Genomic DNA, 19,509 nt, shown 5'->3' with positions numbered 1-19,509 from the left:
TCCAGTGGACAGAATAGTCCAAATATCATATGAACATGTTGTCATACTATCAATACTCGTAATATGCGAGAACATGCAGATGTGGCACCTGCGGTGAACAGTCGCACTCGATGTACGCGAGGTCACAGCTGAGTAGAGTATGTTGAGCTCAATTGATGATCGTACAATGAATAAGTTGTATAAAAATGTTAACAAAGCCCAGATATATCGTTTACTTCAGTCTGATAAGCCTTACATCATTTTGGTTGAGGCTGTGGGAAGCGGTGCAATGCATCACAAGTGCTTTGGGCGGAAGGTGCATCAGAAGTGTTCATGATGGACATATGATTGTGTAGATAGCATAAATGGAAACGTTTTTCTGACATTGGACATGATACGGTATGATGCTGTGAATAAGAGGATGATCCAAACATTGGACGGGAAACCCCTTTATATTTATATACCTTTTTCTAAAGCGTCTTCGTCACCTCAAACGACTGCGATAGGGGGGCATCTATTCTCGATGTACCGCATCAAGGTATCATATGCATTGACTTCTCATCTTACTTTCAGCTTATCTCCAAACTACATCATATTGATATCAAGCTACAAAACTATACTTTTCACTTTTCACGTTCACTTGTCAAATTCACTTAAGCTCTGTTCTCGTTACCGAGATCGACACAAGCTTCCTTAACTCGCTCAACCATGGTCTTCTCACCTTCTCTAACCCAGACTCGGGGGTCGTATTGCTTCTTGTTGGGCTTATCGGCTCCTTCAGGGTTACCAACTTGGGTCTTGAGGTAGTCGGCCTTCTTGAGGACGAAGTCTCTGACACCTGACAAGTAGGCGAATTGAATATCGGTATCAACGTTCATCTTGACAACACCGTTAACGACGGCAGTCTTGATTTCCTCCTTGGTTGATCCGGAACCACCGTGGAAAACAAGGTACCTGTAATATCAATGCTGATCAGCTACTAGCTTTGACATTCAATAGCCATTGCCTGTATGCGACGGGATGTGACATCAATATGACACCTCCTTCCCCACGACCCGCACTCTGCTAACACCGCTCAAAAGGAGCCAGTAAATAACGTTGAGCGCTCATTGCACCGTAGTACAATGACATTGAAGGGTAGAGGAAGCAAGCTCTAAATGTGATGTATAAATCATTCTTCTTCGCTGACCGGATCGCCTCGGTATCTCATTGATGGAAATCCGGGCACTGTCTATTTGGGTAGCGTGGGGGTGTGGAATACAAAAGGGCAAATGACTAGAAAAAGGATGGAAATCGCACTCACAAAGGTTTGTCACCCTTCTCACCCTTGAGTTGCTCAGCGGCGTAAGCTTGGTGCTTACCGAGGAGTTCCGGTCGGAGAACGACGTTTCCGGGCTTGTAAACACCGTGGACGTTACCGAAACCGGCAGCGATGGAGAAGTTGGGGGAGATGGCGGCGAGGGCGGAGTAGACATCCCAGATGTCTTCGGGTTGAGTGTAAAGGGAGTTGTTGTCGACGGAGGTGTTGTCGACACCATCCTCCTCACCACCGGTTATACCGATTTCCATCTCGAGCCATTCTAAGCGATTTATTAGCTGGAGAACCGGTTGCATGATTCTACTAGCTAAACTTACGGTTCATCTTGGCCATTCGCTTAAAGTAGAAGACACAGTCCTTGATGTTGTCCTCCTTGGATTCCTCGGACAAATCCAACATGTGAGAACTAAATATTAGGTCAGCATGAGTAAGGGTTCTAGGATAGGAGACGACACACGAGAAAAGAGGGACACCGTGTTCCTTGAAGTAAGCCTCATCGGCGTCGAGCATACCATCGAACCAAGGGAGGAGCTTCTTGGCACAGTGGTCGGTGTGGAGGACAACGGGGCTATTTGCATAGAATCTCTTATCAGTCTCAATTCTAGAGATCTGTATGATGCGGCAGTTGACTCACATGCCGTAAGATGGAGCGACTGATCGAACAAAGTGGGCGGCAGCGACGGCACCGGCGATTGAGGCTTCTTGGTTACCGTTGGGGAGGCCTTTACCGGCGAAGAAGGCGGCACCACCTTGGGAGAGTTGGATGATGATAGGGGAGTTGATAGCTCTGGCAGCTTCGAGGGTAGCGTTAACGGTTGATGAGGAGGTTACGTTCTACACGAGTTCAGGAAAAGAAAGATAAAAAAACAGACAATGACCTCATGAGCTCATGGTCCTCATATCTAAGCGAGGGGTCTGAAAACTTACGATAGCCTATGTATCGAAGAATCCAACAGAACAAAGCTACAAGGTCAGCGAAGGGGTGATAAGGTGCCATCTGTCAGCTAGATCTGTACATACGGGGATGGCGAACTGTAAAGCAAGATACAGTCAGCTGAGTTCACAAGACACAGATGAAAGGGAGCCAGGTTTCAATGATTCCGAAGTCGTCGGTCCTTCGCTCTTGACGGGAGGATACTCACTTTGTTGTCTCTAGCGTATGTGAAGAGTTTTCGGGTGTCATCACCGGAAAGGACACCGGCCTGCGAGGAAAACAAAAGTCAATGGTTGATTTGGGAACCGCTGAAAGATATGAAGATGTGAGAAAGAACGTTTGATAACTTACGGGGACGATAGAGAGAGCACCTTTAGCAGACATTATTTGGGGTTTGTAAATCTGCAGTGAGATGTCAGCAGGGATCTTGATGTTAGTCAGAGTGATGTCGAGCTCACATATTCAGTTGGGATAGTTACAGAATAAGTTTTTCAAGAGATGTATAAGTTGTTGGAAAAGCAAAGAAGAGAGAAGAATGTTTAGTGTTTAGTTGGGAGCCAGATAAAAGATCTCTTGGGGTCAGCGAGTGAAGCGGTAAACGTCACTTGATTCACTTCCCACATGAAAACCCTGGATCCCAGCCGTCATATCCCATCTACTCCCGTTACCTTGACTGTTCCTCTCATTTAACGCTTTCCAATGTGGAGACCCGCAATTTCTCGACTGCATAAACCAGGATGACGCCGAATAATCCCGTCTCTTCAGCGGATGTGGCCCGGCCCGCTCTCTCACGTGATGTGATCGGGGATGACCGTTTCGGCTCATCTCCAACCCGGTTTGTCAAGGTGGTAAAGTGGAGGTTGGTTCGATGGATCTTTGACCTCGAAGCTAATTTCGCTGGAATCGCATGTCACCTCATTGAAATTAAGCTTGATTCCAGCCTTCATCAGCTGACAACAGGAGGAACCATCTCATAAAAGTGGAGGGGATCAGAACGATGATTGCTATTTTGAGCTAGAGCCAAGAGTATCTTTGGATGTTGGAAGATGAAGATGGGCCGAGCGGGCCGATGACGGATTTCATCAAGTTTCTGTCATGACGATGGACGAACAGTAGAACAGAAGAGATGGTATATAGAGAGTAACAAGAGAACGATGAAGAAAGATATCCCTTCTTCTTGTATCTGACAATCTACGATCTACTTTGTCACAATGAAAGCTTTCGCCGCCCTGCTCGCCGCCTTGGCGACTATCGATATCACTTCAGCTGCCACCGGATACCTCCACAAGGAAAGGTCCACATATACACCTGCACTAGGAAGAAGATGGACTTCAAATAACCCCTACGTCACTGTAGATGGGTCAGTATGTACAGTAAAAGTATGTCGTCTACTGCTCCACTTCTGTCTGATCATGAAGCTGATGAACTTGTTGTAAAGCCAATGGGAGGTGGACAAGATGATGGTCCTAATCTCTTATACGCCTTCAACCTTTGTGGCTCGACTGCTCTGATCAACCTTCCGGGTTATTACACAGTCAACACCGTTCTTCAAACTTACCTCAACAACGTGGAGGTAAGGTTGACTGGTGCGATAAGTTACGTTCCCGATATTGAATATTGGAGTCCAGCAAGTATCTATCTGACTTATGTGAGTGAGCCTGTCCTTGGTATTGTCCTGTAGGATACTGAACGAATGATCGCGTCTTTAGCAAAATGCCACAACCTACTGGTTCTTCAGGTAAGCGATCATCATCTATCATGAGTCAACAAAGCTGACGATTCTATATAGTGGAACTGGGATCACCCTTCATGGTGGAGGTACGATCGACGCAAATGGTCAAAGTGAGTCTTCCCTCTATCAGCTAGACTTGCATACTCATGGGGTGTCGTAGCTTGGTGGGACTACTACGCCCAGAACAAGAATGCCGGAGTCGCAGGAGGATCTTCTCGAACGTTCGCCAGGCCTATTCCGTTGACAGTTGGAAATGCAAGTAATGTCGTCGTAGACGATATCAGCGTCATTAATTCCCCTTTCTGGCATAAGTGAGTGCATCATCCCTTATGACCTGCCTAAGCTCAAGGTTATCGTGGAAGCGATGTATGAGGTGATGCTGAGTCGTACCGTGTTTGGACGCAGTTTTGTCTATCAATCTACCGACGTCACCTACTCGAACATCCAAATCCGATCGATCTCATCAAACGAATCTGCCGAAGCTGCCAATTCGGATGGATGGGATATCTACAGATCAAGTTATGTCACTGTTAGAGACTCGAATGTCCAAAATGGTGATGATTGGTGAGTCGTGCAATCTTCTTATTGTCATGATTTATGCTGATGAAGGCTTGATTTAGTGTATCATTCAAACCTAATTCTACATATATGACTGTCGAGAATATGATTTGCAAGTAAGTGGACTTCTCTATCGTTACGCCAGATGGTGCAACGTGTCTATAGAAGTACTGAGCATTCGTTGCTATTTCAGTGGTTCACACGGTATATCAGTTGGATCATTAGGTCAATATGCAGGTGAAAGTGAGTGTGCACCCATATACCTACGCGTTTCACAAGCCTTGCAAGCCTTGATTTATTGGTGGTGGTATACTGATCATTGTATTTCTTCAGCCGACATCGTCGCAAACGTCTACGTTCGAAATATCTCCATGTCCAATGCTCAGAACGGTGCTCGAATCAAAGTGTTCGGGGGATCGAATGATACGAAGTCCATCTCAGGTGGTGGAGTAGGTTACGTCAAGAATGTCACTTTCCAAGATTTCGTCAATGACAGTGAGTCTTGAATATCAACGTACTCGTACACAATGATGGCTGATGATCTGTTGGTTGAAACAGATGTTGATAATCCTATATATCTGACTCAATGCTATTCATCTTCTGCACAACAGTACGTACCTATTTCTGTTGTCTTTGGGATTAATCATAGATTACTGATGAGATACCGATTTATCGCAGATGTCAAGATCATCCATCGACTTGTAAGTTACCTCCTGAACAGTTCCATATCATGAAACTTTCTCCCAACACTCGGTACTGATGCAACTTGTCTCTGATCGCAGTATCCATCTCCGACGTTCATTTTATCAACATCTCCGGATCCGCCTCAGGCCTCGTACCCAATAACACCGTCGCGACTCTGGAATGTTCAGCTGAATGTGTCGATATTACTGCTTCTGGAACTCAATTGTCCCCTAAGAACGGTACGGTCGGAAGTGGCAAGTATCTATGTGCGAATCTACAGGATGAAAGTACTTTGGATTTCCAATGTACCGATGTTCCTATCACTAAGGGATAGAGAAAGAGATGTGATGATATGACGTGGAGATCGGAGTTGAACCAAGGCGAAAAATGAATTGAAAGGTGTACTGTACAATATTAACTGCCAATTTGAAACGATGTTCTCAGATTGAAAACGTTCGAAGATGAAAGTATAATTGAATAGTTTTGTGCGACTGGTCTGTTCTTACAATGTATCAAATGTCTTCTTGCAAATATCCTTGCATGGTATCATCTTGTCCTTAAGAGCGAATTCAGGATATAGTATTGTGGATTCACGAAGTTAACTCCACACAGACTGTGTTGACTGATAACGTAGATTCGGTGTATCTATGAGAAACGAAACAATAGAAGCAATGCTTGGGTAATCAAGTATTCACAAAGCCGTATGATGTATACTATCGATGATTAAGACAGAACATCTGGGGAGTCAGCCTGCAATACCAAAACCTTGTGGCTCTAATTATGAGAGATATCTGAGCTACTATTCAGATTCATCATCGCTTCCCCACAGCTCAAACATGTTGTTCCCTCTGGTACTAGACCCAGAACCAGCACCAGAAGGTGATTTGGTGTCAGTCTCTTTAGTCCCTTGCGTCGGTGTGGAACTGCTAAAATGTCAGAATCACTAACCCACCGTACCAAATATATACATTGGACCGCGTGAATGGGGTGGACTTACGGTTGTTTGAGCTTGTAGTCTAGAGTGCCATCTCTCCTCAGTCCATCCTGAGTGACCACCGTGAGTCCACCTTGGTCGGTGCTACCCCTCAAAGCGGTATATCGAGAACCGGAAGAGGTAGTAGTACTGGAAGTTGTGCCACCTGGGGTTCTGGCGGAACTGACGGTAGTACCATAAGAATATGTAAGGGGTCTCCTGTCAGCCATTCTGGTTGGATCTTTCTATTGAGATCTGACTTTTCAGTGATAAGGTATTTCGGGATGTTTGCAAACAGAGGGGGGGGGGGGGGGGGTGAGCTGTGATGTGTAGTATTGGATAGATTGTCGAAGGATAGTTTTTGTTTTGTGAGATTCCAGCTGATCTTTATATATATATCTTTTTGGCTTCGCCATGAGGAAGTCCCAGCTAAATGTGACCCATGACTTGTGAGTAAATATGATGGTACTGTTTGCGAGCTACTTCTGCTGTCCTACCCTGTTGTGTGGTCCGTCAGAGAAGCCCTGGCGTATTTTCCAGCACAGTATTGTATTGAATTTAGATCTGAGACCTAAAATTGAGCGTCAACGGATCAACAAACAAGAAGGACCATACATTGTATCACTTCTCCTCCTCTTTATTGTAGATCGATCCTGATCTTGTCTACAGACTCCATTCCCTCCTTTGGATGACGCAAAGCCTCGCGTACTGAGCTCGCCTAAACCTTTCCTCTCCGTCGATTGAGGATTCAGGGGTGAATGTAATTATCAGAACATATTGCGTTTCAACGACTTTTTCCTGTCATGTCACAAACTACTGTCCTTTCAGAGGGCAAGAACCTCCTTTCTTAGTCGATATTGGTACAGATCACCGGATCCTAGCATGTGGATGTATAGCAATCGGCTTCGGATCATATGTGTCCAAAGTCAAGTAGGTAACTTGAGGCTCCGCCACCATACCGTCTGGCGTCTTCGAGAGGTAAAAATTGATCCCGTTGGAGGATTGACCTCCACCTTTCGAAGACGATGTTTTTGTTTTTTCGCAACTTTACTTTTCCCATTTCTGCCTTGGTCTTCCCTTACAACGTTGAATTACAATCCCGAATGTTTAGATAGCTTATCATAGATAGTAAATCAAGTACATTGTAACGGTCAAACTCACTCGAAATGTCGGAGTCAGATAAGAAAATAACCAAACGGGCTCGGTCTTCTGAGATCGATTCTGACGAGCAGGATCACCCGAACTCAAATGAGCCGTCCTCTTCGAAGATCAAATTGAAAGAAGATGATGACAAGCATGCTGGCGCTATACCCAAGAAGAAAAAGAAGAGTAAGACCTTGACACCGGGGATAGTTTATATCTCTAGATTACCTCCTGGAATGACACCTCAGAAAGTCAGGCATCTGATGGGAAGGTGGGGTGACATTGGGAAAGTCTATGCGCAAAGACGTGATGGTGAGTTTACATCTATCCAGATCTTCTCAAGTATCAGGTGGTGTTATTTTTCTCGTTTGATTGTCCCAAAGATCCGATTTGATGAGTGGGATTTATATATGGGCTTCATCTTATCTTGATATTCGTAATACTATCAACAATACTCATTGGTCCTTCACCACATACAACAGCCCTTCTTGTATATACTTTCCATATTCATCTTCGTATCACTTTATCCGATCTGGTTCCTAATCATCATAACCTCTCATGTAAAAGACGATTATCCTACCGAGTCCAGCTGTTATTTTCATCCAGCAAGTCAAGGAAGCTAACTCATCTCCAGCACCAACCGGCTACAATCCCTCGGCTGCCCAACAAAAGAAACAGAAACATGCCAGTGCGAACTTCTCAGAAGCATGGGTCGAATTCTTGGACAAATCCGTAGCTAAGACTGTAGCTTCCATGTTGAATGCTCAGGTGATAGGTGGGAAGAAAGGAGATAAGTGGAGGGACGATATATGGACGATGAAGTATCTGAGTGGGTTCAAGTGGGAGATGCTAGGTGAACAGATTGGTAAGTTTACCAATTTCATCTGTCCCACTCAGGGGCATCAACTTGAGAATCTTGTTCAAAACGAGCTCATTGATCCTTTACGATACTTAGCATACGAGAGACAAGCTCATCAAGCAAGACTCCGAACCGAGATAACCCGCTCCAAAGCCGAACAAGCAGAGTATTTGAAGAACGTCGAACTTGCTCGTGTGCTCGATAAACGAAAGGCCAAGAAAGCACAATCGGGAAAGCAGGATGAACTGCAGAAGGATGGTACGGGTGGTGAGGAAGGAAAAGGTAGTTCGTACAGACAGAGACCGGTCATAGAGGGGAGTAAGACCTTGTCAGGTAAAGGAATGGATGATGTTTTGGGTAATATCTTTGGTTAGATACAAGTTGATGCGAGTGTGTATGTATGTTGATTATATTATCATTCTCGAAATGAGGCAATTGGTCATCATTTATTATTCATTAATGTTGGAATATATACTGGAAGATTTCGAGAGGTAACATTATATAAGAATGAGAAGATATAGCGATACTCTATGAATTAAATGAAAGAAATGGGATGATTGGATATGGAAGAGAACATGAAGTACAAGTGATTGTGATAATGTCCATTGTTCGTCAATTCGTTTTAAATGTATATGTCTAGGATCTATATCTCTATACGTCTATGTATTATAAGAGCCAACAAAGCACCGATCATACAACCCAAATCACCTCTTCTCACTCATCTGACCATTGACCAACTTGCCAATATCCTTTGCCAACCCTACTTTCCACAGTGTGGCAGCAGCGATAATAGCCGATAACCATGAAAATCCAGCCATTAACCAGAAAGCATCTTTCAACCCCGTATGCAGCGAACCACTTTGAGCGGTAATGTTGGTCTGCACCAATGAGGCTATGCATACTCCGACGGTGGAAGCGATCTGAAGGGCTGTTTGGAATAGTGCGCCAGCTAAGGCTTGTTCGTCCCTGTGGTGCCACCAAAGGATATCAGTAAACTTTATTCACCTGTTTTTTTCTGTGCTGTTCTCGCACTCACTCGAGAACCAGATTGGAGATCAATACCGAACCAATACCGACCGTAAAGTCTGCACCGAATGGTGTAAAGATACAGGAGAGAAATTCACATCCCCAGTAGGTTAGGTCCAGAGGAGCGACGGCGAACATTACTTGAGCGAGGGCCGTGCACAGACCACCGATCATGAGGAGGTATGCAGCCCTCATTCGGGGGGCTAGGAGAGGTACTACGATGCAGGCGACCATACCTACTATAGGAGCTGGGATGACATGCACGGCGTTCATGATGGGTGAATCTTTCTTGAGGTTTTGATACCATATCGTGGTAAGGTATAACCATCCCTGAATAGCCACAAACGACGTAACATCAATAAAACACACTTATATAGTTAGGGTGGAAGTATCAAGGGACTTACAGCAATAGCAAGGTATCCGCAGAACGAAAGTGACAAGATCGAAGTAACTTTCCATTCATGTCTGGAGAAAATGGACATATTGACCAAAGGAGGGATAGTGGTGTTTTTGACAACCCACTTCTCCCAGAATCCCCATACCACGAACAGCACGATGGAGATACCGAGACATACACCGATATCTGGAAAAGCATCGTCAGTTAGCAGACGCTTGAATTGCGGAATGCAACAATCCAAACACTCACAAGGTTGACCCCATCCATTTTCCACCAAACCACTTTGAGTGATCGCGAAACTGAACAAACTCAATGCTGCTGTGATCAAGAAAGCACCAAGCCAGTCGACTCGTCTGTTCGTGGTCGCTGTCACCATCTTGGGTGGATCGTGGGGGATGACAAATGTCCCTGCGACTATAGGGATGAGAGCGAGTCCGGCAAGGATGAAGAAGACATATTGCCATGCTCGACTGTGACAATCACTCGAATATCAGCTTGTGTTTACTGTGGATAGTGATGATGAACTTACGTGCTTGCACCTGCGACTACACCAGCAAAGATCATACCTGGTCCACCACCGACTGGATAACCCAAAGCCAAAGCTGAGAATGCCATGGTCCTTCCTGGTTCTTCGGTAAAGGTAACTCCGATGATACCAAATGCAGCTGGGAGGGAGATTGAGATTGCAAGGCCGGCAATAGCTCGTACAATACAGATTCCGATGTAGTCCTACAATATTTGCTTATGGTCAGTAAAACGTGAAGACTTGAGGTTGAGGTCGTACGTTTGACGCTTGCTCGAAGACTCACCCGGATTACACCTGAGATGATACTGAAAACTACGAAGAGACCCATTCCAATGAGGAAAAGCCATTTTTTACCATACAGATCGGCGATTCTTCCTGCTAGTAGCAGACCACTATAGATTGATAATCATAAGTAAACCCGTTAACCATGAACTTTCAGCTTTCAAGGGGAAATCAAGGACTTACCATCCATTCGCTAAGGCATAAGCTGAACTAACCCATTGAGCTTGGAGCTCAGTCACACCCAAGTCCTTCGCGATACTGGGAATGACCAATAGTGTACTTGAGTTGGTGGCGGACTATCAATATGGCAACATGTCAGTCAGTGTGTTAGTCGGTAGTGATAGATCAGACTTGATGGTACTAACAGCGACAAATGTAGTACTCATCATTACTGCACCCAAAATGATCTGTTTACTCTTTGATAATCTAGTTTTCTCAGGTATAGGATAACTCTCCAATGCACCAACCAAATTTTCAGGTTCGACCGCCGGTGTCTGTTGGCCCGATGCTAATTCATCCTCTTTCTCCTCCTTCTCTTCTTTTTCTCTCTCTGATTGCTCAGAAACTCTAGTGGTCATCCTTGACAATGGTGCAGAGGAGGGAAACAAAAAAGGTTTATCTTCACCTGCAGCAGGGGTGTTCACCGCGGTGGAAGGACCCGATGGGAAGAATCTCTGATCTTCGTTCCATGGTGTGTTTGTCGCTGTTGAAAAGCCAGAAACGGTATTTCCTTGTCCTGGCACATTTTGGTTGATGGCGATGGGATCGATAGTTATTTTGGTAGGTCGAGTAGGCGACATTTTGACCAGTTCACAAACAATTTCGTACGACCCAGAATCGTCTCAGAGGAAGAAAATCAACTAGAGCAGAGGACAACAATGAAATACACTGAAGGGAGGAGGGAAAGGGAAAAAGACTCGAAAAGAACGATCCATACACGTTCTATATATGTCTTTCAAATTTTATTATGAATATGTATCATTGGTATTCTACCTTGCTCTCATTGTTCTCCGCCTAAGTGGGCCCGATAAGCACCGAAGAACCTATGGGTGCGAAAGCGGAGTGAAGAAATTAACATTTTAAGCAGTTCAACAGTTTATCCATTTTAGAGATTTACACTTTTACAGGCTGTTTAACATCGATGGCGTCAAAGTCTAGATCAAATGAGAGCGGAAGAATAACCAAGGCGTTGAAAATTTTGCTTTTGGCGCGTTGACTTGAAGTTACCTTATCAGTCCGCTCCACCCATCCATCGTGCGTTAGACGGATAAAATGCATGCTAACACTACCTCTTCGTAGAGATAGCTGAACCAGAAAATTTTGGTTCAAGGGCTTGATTTGGTGATCTTCAGGGACCCGGCGGTTGCTTTCCCTTGACAGCGGTATAAGTAAAGTCCGGGTATACGCCGTTTACCAGTTTTCGAAGCGGATTTTCGAAATGCTATAGCATACTTATGCAAAGCTAGTATCGTTCCGGACGTCACGGAATTATGATTCACGTTCTCCACTCCGGTATCGGATTGACAACCGCGAACAAAGACGCGTTCGCAAGCGTATTAACATAGACGAGTGAAACTGCATATATTGTTCTTATCATTTTGCTTTGCGTCTAGTCTGTCCAATATCATACTCGTTTCTGTGGTCGAAAATCTCTGTGTACGAGCATTCAATCAGCGCATGTATGATCTTTCTCGACGTTGTTTCCCCTTGGACCATCAAACAGTGATCGGTGTGATCCCATCTAACATTCATCAAAGGATCCAAGTTGACCACCCAAAGGATGTCCGATGAAAGTGGAAAATGATGGGCACTGCAGTTGGATGTGTGTGTGTGTTGTGTGTATGATTTGATGGATAGATGGATACAACGAGGACAACTGTATCCCTTTCATCAACGTCTCAATGCATTCACATCCATACGTCCTCATGCTTCATTCGATCTCTAACGTTAAGAAGATAAGCTCACTTTGGTTGTTATTGATATCATGACGCCGGCTGGAGATCTAGCAGAAATGATGGATCCCAAACCCATCACTCGAGAACCATCGAACGATGAAAGTAAAGAAACCAAAGATGGAACCGAGGAGTTCCCTAGCACCGTTACTATACCCAATGAAGATGTGGTTGTCAAACCAGAAGATCCGATATTTGTTCAGCCCTTAGTACTCAGTCGAATACAGAAGATTATGCTAGGCGGGACTATATCAGTGACGTACTTTATGATGGTAAGTCCTACTGATGTTTAGATCCTCAACAGGTTGACTGATAAATAGGAGGTGTCAAGTCCCTATCTGTAGGATCGGGATTATTGATCATACCAGTGATGGCTGATTACTACGATATTTCCGTATTGGCGGTCCAATGGGTACATTGCGGATTTTCCTTACATCAACGTCATGGTTGCATAGATATGAAATACGGGATAAAGCTGATGGGAGGTGAAATAGGTGACTTCGGCTTATCAGTTGGCTTATGTGAGTCATCGAATGATACAGTATCAATTTTATATACTAATACCTCTCACATCCAGGGCTGGTTTGTGTAATCTTTTATCCGCTCCAAATTGTATCTAATTGACTTGTATCGAACCCGGTCGTATAGCGGTTTATTGGTATCAGGAAGACTAGCCGATCTGTACGGTCGAAAGAAACTTTATCTCCTGGGTATGTTGATCAGTACAATAGCGAATATAATTTCGGGCGTTATACCAGTAAGTAAATTATACTAAGAACATCTCTTGTTGACACATTAAAGACATTGTAACGTAATGCAATGTACTGTATATTAACTGTGACTGACGTGAAACAGAATCGAATTGCTTTGACAATTTTTCGAGCTATCGCTGGATTAGGTCTCTCGATCTCGGCCCCAGCAGGATTCGGTATAATAGGAATAACGTTCCGTGAAGAACCCTCACGGACGATGGCATTCGCAGCTTTGGGTGTGGGTACTCCGCTAGGAGCTGTTGTGGGGGAGGTCGTGGGTGGGTTGATAGCTGGTACAACGAGGTGGGTCTATACCATCTTCCATCGACTCAGTCATACGAAATTGGTGGTGTCAAAGTCGTCATCCACTCGGATTCATGATTTGATGATATTCACATTGTGATGCTTTTGATTCTGGTTCACAGAAAAGGTTGGCAATACCTTTATTTCCTCATAGCGGGATTCGGTATCCTACCTATCATCACGGGAATAATTTATATCCCTTCCGACGGTAAAATCACTCCTCCTCGAGGTCAACTGACGGATACACCTGACGATACTGCTGGAAAGATAGAGAAGAGTAGGAAGGTAGATTGGATAGGTGCAGGGTTGATCACCGTCGGATTGAGCTTGTTATTGTTCTCTGTCACTCAAGCTGGACTGGTAGATAAAGGGTGGAGAACACCTTGTAAGTGGACAATCGAGTTCAACTATATCAAGAACCAATACACTTCACGCGAGAAATTGAAAGAGTATTGGAAAATCAATGATTTTTTAGAAGATTCTAATAGATTCTATTTGGATAGATATAACACCTGTATTTTCAATATCGGTGATCCTCATCATCTTGTTTGGGATTTGGGAATATCACCTTGAACATCATGGTACAGCTGCAAACGTACCTCCCATCGTGAGGTTGAGTGTATTTACGAGACATAGATGGAGAATTACAGCTATTTTGGGAATAGCTTTCTTCGATTGGATGGGAGTTTGTGTGAGTATATGTATCCTTACGCCTGTCTCTTTGTCTCATTGTCTTATCCTCGAAGTTCCAGCTGATACGAGAGTATCCATATTCATGTCGTAGGGATGGGTATACCTTACCAGTGTATATTATCAAGATCTCCTCGGATACTCTCCCTTGAAAAATGCAGTGTATATCTTACCTGCTCCGATCACAGGTATAATCTGTTCTGTAAGTCAATCCAACGATGGGATATTTCATGTGATGATTTCGGAAGTTAACATGAACCTCTCGTTGTATTTTAGTACCTTGTGACTCTTGCTGCGCCTCGAATCACAGCTCCGATCTTACTAGCTCTAGGAGGGATATCTACAGGGTAAGTCAGACCCTCATCCCATCGACATTCCATGCCATTGTCGACTTCTCGATGAGTCAATGTTGACTTGTATACTGTATGCTGTCAAACATCGCAGCCTGGCAAACGCTCTATTCGCGTTCCAGCCTCCTCATTCAATGTACTGGGGACACAAGTTCTTCGGAGCTATCCTACAGCCTTTCGGAGGTGATCTAACTATCCCCATTGGCAGTGTCATGATCTCCAATTTAGTTGATGAGTGAGTGAGATATCGTTAGACCAGTGGAAAGTGGTTTGCTTATTGGATATTACTTCGTGCAGTGACGAGCAAAGTATAGCTGGTGCATTGTTTCAAGTTGCTTTGCAAGTCAGTACTCCTCCCCTGTCACGAATTCTGAGCTGTCTAGACACAGTACAATATGCTGATTAATCTGTGTGTTTGTTTAATGTAGATTGCAGGTACTTTAGATCTATGTCTATCATCAATCGTCTTGACTCGGCTCCAATTGATGCATGATCTATTGGAGGGTCTGCGAATATCATTATGGTTTAACGCGGCTTGTTGTTGGTTCGGTAAGTGAGTTGACCTATGTGATTTAGCGTTTGTTGACGTAAATGATTCAGTGCTGGTTATAATCTTTTTGGCATTTAGAAAAGTTGGATTAGCCAAAGATGTCGCAAAAGCTATCTGAATGGTAAAGAAACAAGCAAGATTAGATCAGATTGCTAGTGAATTTCTTGGGAAATGAACACAATTGTCGAATCATTGATACTCTATGAACCGTGCATGCAATACTTTCCCTATGCATACTGTTCCTACTTGACCAACTACGTTTACTTTCCTAATCTCTTCCTGAGAGCACGAGTAGCCTGGAAAGGTGAATGAATGGATTGATAGTTAGCGATAATTCACTATATGCTTTATACAACAACGAAAATGACGATGTGAATAAAGGTGTCTGTTGTTGACAATGTCATATAGAAAATCGAAGCGAGATGAAGCTTCAGGTCTTTGACTCACCTTTCTCCTCTTCTTGTATTTATGTTTCGAGATCTTCTTCTTTCTCTTCCTCTTTACGCTATCCAACATCACTCCATCTTCCTCTGCTATCTCTTTTGTTGATCCTGATAATCCCATCTTAGCCAGAACATCGTTTAACCCTCCTACAACTTCATCTAAATTCGCATCTTTGGTATTTACTTCCGCTTCACCTTTCGATTGTACTACCCCTCTCGAGCTATCTTTAGCTTCCGATGCACCGAAGATCCGTTCCAGTTGTTCTTGTTCCTTCTTCGAAGATTCTTTCAACTCGTTCAACTTGCTCGATAGGATCGCTTCCAAACCTAACCCCGAACCCGGTTGGATCTGATGAGCTGCCCAAGGATCTACCAGCCCTCCTAAATGATGTAATAGTTCCGGATGAGATAAATTGGAAAGTACTCTATGATGGTCGCCTAATCCGCTCTTGGTCGTTCGTCGAAGGGACTTGGTAGGATCAGGTCCAGAGGGTTTACTAAATATATCCTCTAATTCACCGCCTTTGGTGGAGATGGGGTTTCGGGGATGAGTATATATGGCTGTACCCATGTTGAGTGGTAGAGGATGATGAGAAGGGGTGAAAGTGTAATGTAATTTGAATTGTTCGGGATATAAGTAAATGGGTTTAAAACCTTCTACGACATGTTTAGATGGGACTGGATGAGTGAATAGAAGTCGGGGTGAAGATGGTGAAGTTGATGTAGGTGCGGTGGAAGGGTTGGAATAATCTTCTTCGTCGAATATGGAGTACGAGCCGGTTTCGACGGAAGAAGCAGATCGTCTGCCGGATACGACGTTGATCTCATGGTTGGGATTCGAAATGGACCTGATTCTTCGTCTGATTCTACCATTACCTTCTGATTTAGGTATGGTCGATACAGAAATGGGTTGTTTGGGTTTACATAACGCTGAGGTATTGGCTGAACGAGGCTTGATACGTCCCCTGATAGAGGGTTTGGAACCTGTTGCGCTGGGTATGGAAGATAGGGCGGAGGAAGTGCCGCCTACCCTCGTCGAGGGGAGGGAAGAGTAGAGACGGCGGAGGAGCATCGAGAGGTAATGTGTGCACTCCTGTTGGCTATTATGTGTACTATCGAATGAAGTGAGATGGGAGATGCAAGTCAAAGAAAGGAGAGGAAACGAGAGGTGAGCACAGGGAGTGAGTCGGAACGAATCAACGATTTCGAGGTGGTGAGAAGAATGTCACGTGACTTTGCTCTTTCACTTCCAAAAGTTGAAAAACCCAATGCAACCGAGTTCAAAAGTTGTAAGACCATAGCCATCCTCAGATCAGATACATCGACAGTCTGGAACGCAATACAATGTCAAAACGAACACACGATCAAGTAGAAGCAACAGAAATGGAAGCTGGACCATCAGCAGGTATATCTTTGACTCCGAGTACCAATGGTGTCAACACACCGGATCAAGCCAATGTCGGATTGCTGCAAATACCTCAGGTGCGTCAAGATAATACGCATATGTACTGAGACAATAGATAAGTGAACGAGGGCTGATAGTTGTTCTGTGATGATAGAAACGGTTCTATAGGCAGAGAGCACATGCGAATGTATTTGTAGATCATGAGCTGGATTAGTGAGTTAGAGTTCTGATTCTCCTCCTACGACCATTCGAATTGGAATGGGAGATGAAGAGGTCCTTATATGTAACATGTTAAGACCAAAGGTATACTGATCTCTGCCTTTGTTATTTGTAAATGGTATAGCCCAAAATCACCCTCTGCAATGGACTGGTCATTCCATTACCCTCAATACTTCTCTTATCCGGACCAAGCCGAACCCCTCCCTGGGCAAAATACCAAGAGAGTGGAATGGGCAGATGTAGGTTGTGGATTTGGAGGATTATTGATGGCTTTGGCACCGATGTTTCCGGATACCTTGATGTTAGGTGAGTAAGAGGAGTGCAATGATCTTTGCGACACTCCTTTTCTGCTGTTCTGAGATTAAGACATGGGGTGTATTTAGTGTCATCAGTAACCAAATTCTCTTTACAGGATAGTAAAGCTGACCTCATTCTTCATGATCTGTAGGAATGGAAATTCGTACATCCGTGACCAAATATGTGACCGACAGAATTGCTGCCACCCGCCAATCTCAATCCCTCTTACCTTCCGAATCGTCCGAGAAGAAACCAGGGCAATATCAGAACGTCTCGGTGATACGAGCGAATGCGATGAAACACATAACGAACTTTTTTGATAAGGGTCAGGTGGGTTTATCAACCTGACAAAAGGAATTCTCTTTATGTCATTATTGTGCTAAATTTGTTGCTTTTGATTTTAGCTATCCAAGATATTCTTCTTATTCCCCGATCCTCATTTTAAGAATCGTAAACAGAAAGCGAGAATCATAACGTGAGTAATAACTTGCTCTGAATGAAAATTGGTCTATCGCTTATTTGTGATCGTGATTGTGATTGAACGATATAGTCCAGGTTTATTGGCTGAATACGCATACGTGCTTAGACCAGGTGGTATCTTATATACTGTGACTGATGTGAAAGGTGAGTAACAATGAACTTCCTCAAGTGTTCGTTGTGCTGGATGTTCATCATAGCTGACAGACTAATATGTGATACGCACAGACCTTCACGATTGGATGGCTCATCATCTGAACAACCACCCTCTATTCATTCCCATCCCCAATTCGGAGCTGGAGGATGATCCGATATTGGAAGCTGCCCGTACGTCCACAGAGGAAGGTAAGAAGGTTGAGAGGAATAAAGGTGATAAGTGGGTTGCGTGCTTTTGGAGGGCTGAGAATCCGGAGTGAGACATCTGTCTTTTCTCATGATCATTGTATGCATATCAATTTATGAATACAGTAGTCGTCTTTCGTAATCTTGACATGCATGTATAAATGGATTAGATCATTATCCAAAAGGACATGCTGGATATACTCCATTGTTCTGCTACCAAAGGGATGATCGTCATGAAGATCCTTGCGGCAAGTGAGCGTAAATATTGTAATGACAAAAAGACACCTTTGAGTCGTTTCATCAGTACCAATCCGTCGTTCTCATAAGTTTGATACATCAATCGTTATTATGCATTGCATATATATATATATATATAACACCAACGGGCACACACACGATGCATCTTTGCTTGTATTCATCTCTCATCATGTTGGTTCTCATACAAATATACTTTATAGCTGACAGACATCATTGACAATCTAAGCTCTCGCTCGTACTCACAATTCCGACCACCTATAACGTCCTCATCCTACTGCTGGGAAAGAGATGCCCGCACCCAGACCACCTCATGTGAGTGTTTCCGCAAGTATAACCGAATCTCCAATCCCATTTGTTGACTGCTCGTTTCACATACATTGATGACGCTTTATTCAACTACAGTCAATCGAACTTACCATCCCTCAAGTATTGACTCAAGACCAATTTAATGAACTGGAAGATCTCACTTTCCTCCATTTCGAGGAGAACGATGGTGAGTGGGTCTCACTCACTATTGAAAATCATACTGTATCTCATACTATAAGATGATGTGTGGGTAAATTAACTAAACATACTTCGTTTACTTATGACATCGTGCTTCGTACAGAGGCATGGCCTATATCACTAAAAATCACTTCAGAGCTATCCGAGACAGTATCACAAGATGATTCAGAAGGTGATATGGTTAAAGTGGAGACTACAACGATATCCATAGCGACTAGCGTAGAATGGAACGTAGAAAATGAAGAGAAGATGAGAAGTATAGTTAGGGGTTTATTGGTTGAGATTATGGGTGGGGGGTGAGTAATTGTACTGTACAGACACTCATAGTCGTATTCTGTAGAGGGAGGGTGAGCTGATAATATATCATTCTGATTGGTGTAGTATCGAGATCAAACGTGGTTGACCCAATCATACATATTTCTCTCACGCCTACAATGATCCAATTCCGTTTAAATCATATCATTATGTCTGAAAAGAATCGCTCTTTCTTCAACCTTTCATTCCATGTTATTCTATCATTGTACTATATAGATTCACCATGTATACATTTCATTTT

General features: G+C 43.7%; 9 protein-coding genes across 9 annotated transcripts; 5 read left to right on the top strand and 4 right to left on the bottom strand.

The window, feature by feature from the left end:
* Positions 1–632: 632 nt before the first annotated feature.
* Positions 633–2,615, bottom strand: L199_008607 (fructose-bisphosphate aldolase 1; the record flags this gene model as incomplete). The annotated part of the gene is made up of 7 exons (XM_064894286.1): positions 633–933; positions 1,283–1,559; positions 1,615–1,703; positions 1,755–1,865; positions 1,932–2,131; positions 2,440–2,499; positions 2,583–2,615. The coding sequence occupies 7 exons, from the start codon at positions 2,613–2,615 to the stop codon at positions 633–635; spliced, it is 1,071 nt and encodes a 356-aa protein (XP_064750358.1).
* An 827-nt stretch (positions 2,616–3,442) lies between these two features.
* L199_008606 (uncharacterized protein) lies at positions 3,443–5,539 on the top strand (the record flags this gene model as incomplete). The annotated part of the gene is made up of 12 exons (XM_064894285.1): positions 3,443–3,610; positions 3,670–3,879; positions 3,941–3,969; positions 4,021–4,073; positions 4,124–4,274; positions 4,369–4,527; positions 4,584–4,637; positions 4,715–4,764; positions 4,855–5,016; positions 5,080–5,131; positions 5,200–5,222; positions 5,304–5,539. 12 exons carry the CDS (start codon positions 3,443–3,445, stop codon positions 5,537–5,539), a joined length of 1,347 nt encoding a protein of 448 aa, XP_064750357.1.
* Positions 5,540–6,004: 465 nt separating this feature from the next.
* On the bottom strand, positions 6,005–6,408 carry L199_008605 (uncharacterized protein; the record flags this gene model as incomplete). The annotated part of the gene is made up of 2 exons (XM_064894284.1): positions 6,005–6,128; positions 6,203–6,408. The coding sequence occupies 2 exons, from the start codon at positions 6,406–6,408 to the stop codon at positions 6,005–6,007; spliced, it is 330 nt and encodes a 109-aa protein (XP_064750356.1).
* A 936-nt stretch (positions 6,409–7,344) lies between these two features.
* On the top strand, positions 7,345–8,554 carry L199_008604 (uncharacterized protein; the record flags this gene model as incomplete). Its single annotated transcript, XM_064894283.1, has 3 exons — positions 7,345–7,633; positions 7,956–8,186; positions 8,277–8,554. 3 exons carry the CDS (start codon positions 7,345–7,347, stop codon positions 8,552–8,554), a joined length of 798 nt encoding a protein of 265 aa, XP_064750355.1.
* A 330-nt stretch (positions 8,555–8,884) lies between these two features.
* On the bottom strand, positions 8,885–11,211 carry L199_008603 (uncharacterized protein; the record flags this gene model as incomplete). Its single annotated transcript, XM_064894282.1, has 8 exons — positions 8,885–9,146; positions 9,217–9,536; positions 9,611–9,789; positions 9,853–10,073; positions 10,133–10,332; positions 10,413–10,521; positions 10,595–10,707; positions 10,777–11,211. 8 exons carry the CDS (start codon positions 11,209–11,211, stop codon positions 8,885–8,887), a joined length of 1,839 nt encoding a protein of 612 aa, XP_064750354.1.
* A 1,214-nt stretch (positions 11,212–12,425) lies between these two features.
* L199_008602 (uncharacterized protein) lies at positions 12,426–15,126 on the top strand (the record flags this gene model as incomplete). The annotated part of the gene is made up of 14 exons (XM_064894281.1): positions 12,426–12,635; positions 12,695–12,775; positions 12,858–12,884; positions 12,941–12,951; positions 13,012–13,120; positions 13,219–13,418; positions 13,541–13,803; positions 13,922–14,109; positions 14,203–14,310; positions 14,385–14,455; positions 14,553–14,693; positions 14,756–14,801; positions 14,887–15,007; positions 15,059–15,126. 14 exons carry the CDS (start codon positions 12,426–12,428, stop codon positions 15,124–15,126), a joined length of 1,644 nt encoding a protein of 547 aa, XP_064750353.1.
* A 142-nt stretch (positions 15,127–15,268) lies between these two features.
* Positions 15,269–16,523, bottom strand: L199_008601 (uncharacterized protein; the record flags this gene model as incomplete). The annotated part of the gene is made up of 2 exons (XM_064894280.1): positions 15,269–15,304; positions 15,456–16,523. The coding sequence occupies 2 exons, from the start codon at positions 16,521–16,523 to the stop codon at positions 15,269–15,271; spliced, it is 1,104 nt and encodes a 367-aa protein (XP_064750352.1).
* Positions 16,524–16,795: 272 nt separating this feature from the next.
* Positions 16,796–18,265, top strand: L199_008600 (tRNA (guanine-N(7)-)-methyltransferase; the record flags this gene model as incomplete). Its single annotated transcript, XM_064894279.1, has 7 exons — positions 16,796–16,933; positions 17,011–17,069; positions 17,200–17,381; positions 17,524–17,702; positions 17,777–17,847; positions 17,923–17,996; positions 18,078–18,265. 7 exons carry the CDS (start codon positions 16,796–16,798, stop codon positions 18,263–18,265), a joined length of 891 nt encoding a protein of 296 aa, XP_064750351.1.
* Positions 18,266–18,737: 472 nt separating this feature from the next.
* Positions 18,738–19,253, top strand: L199_008599 (uncharacterized protein; the record flags this gene model as incomplete). Its single annotated transcript, XM_064894278.1, has 3 exons — positions 18,738–18,761; positions 18,852–18,942; positions 19,057–19,253. The coding sequence occupies 3 exons, from the start codon at positions 18,738–18,740 to the stop codon at positions 19,251–19,253; spliced, it is 312 nt and encodes a 103-aa protein (XP_064750350.1).
* Between the last annotated feature and the right edge of the window lie 256 nt (positions 19,254–19,509).

Source organism: Kwoniella botswanensis, chromosome 3 (genome assembly GCF_036426115.1).
Source record: "Kwoniella botswanensis chromosome 3, complete sequence".
NCBI lineage: Eukaryota > Fungi > Basidiomycota > Tremellomycetes > Tremellales > Cryptococcaceae > Kwoniella > Kwoniella botswanensis.
This window is presented reverse-complemented; position numbering and strand designations above follow the sequence as displayed.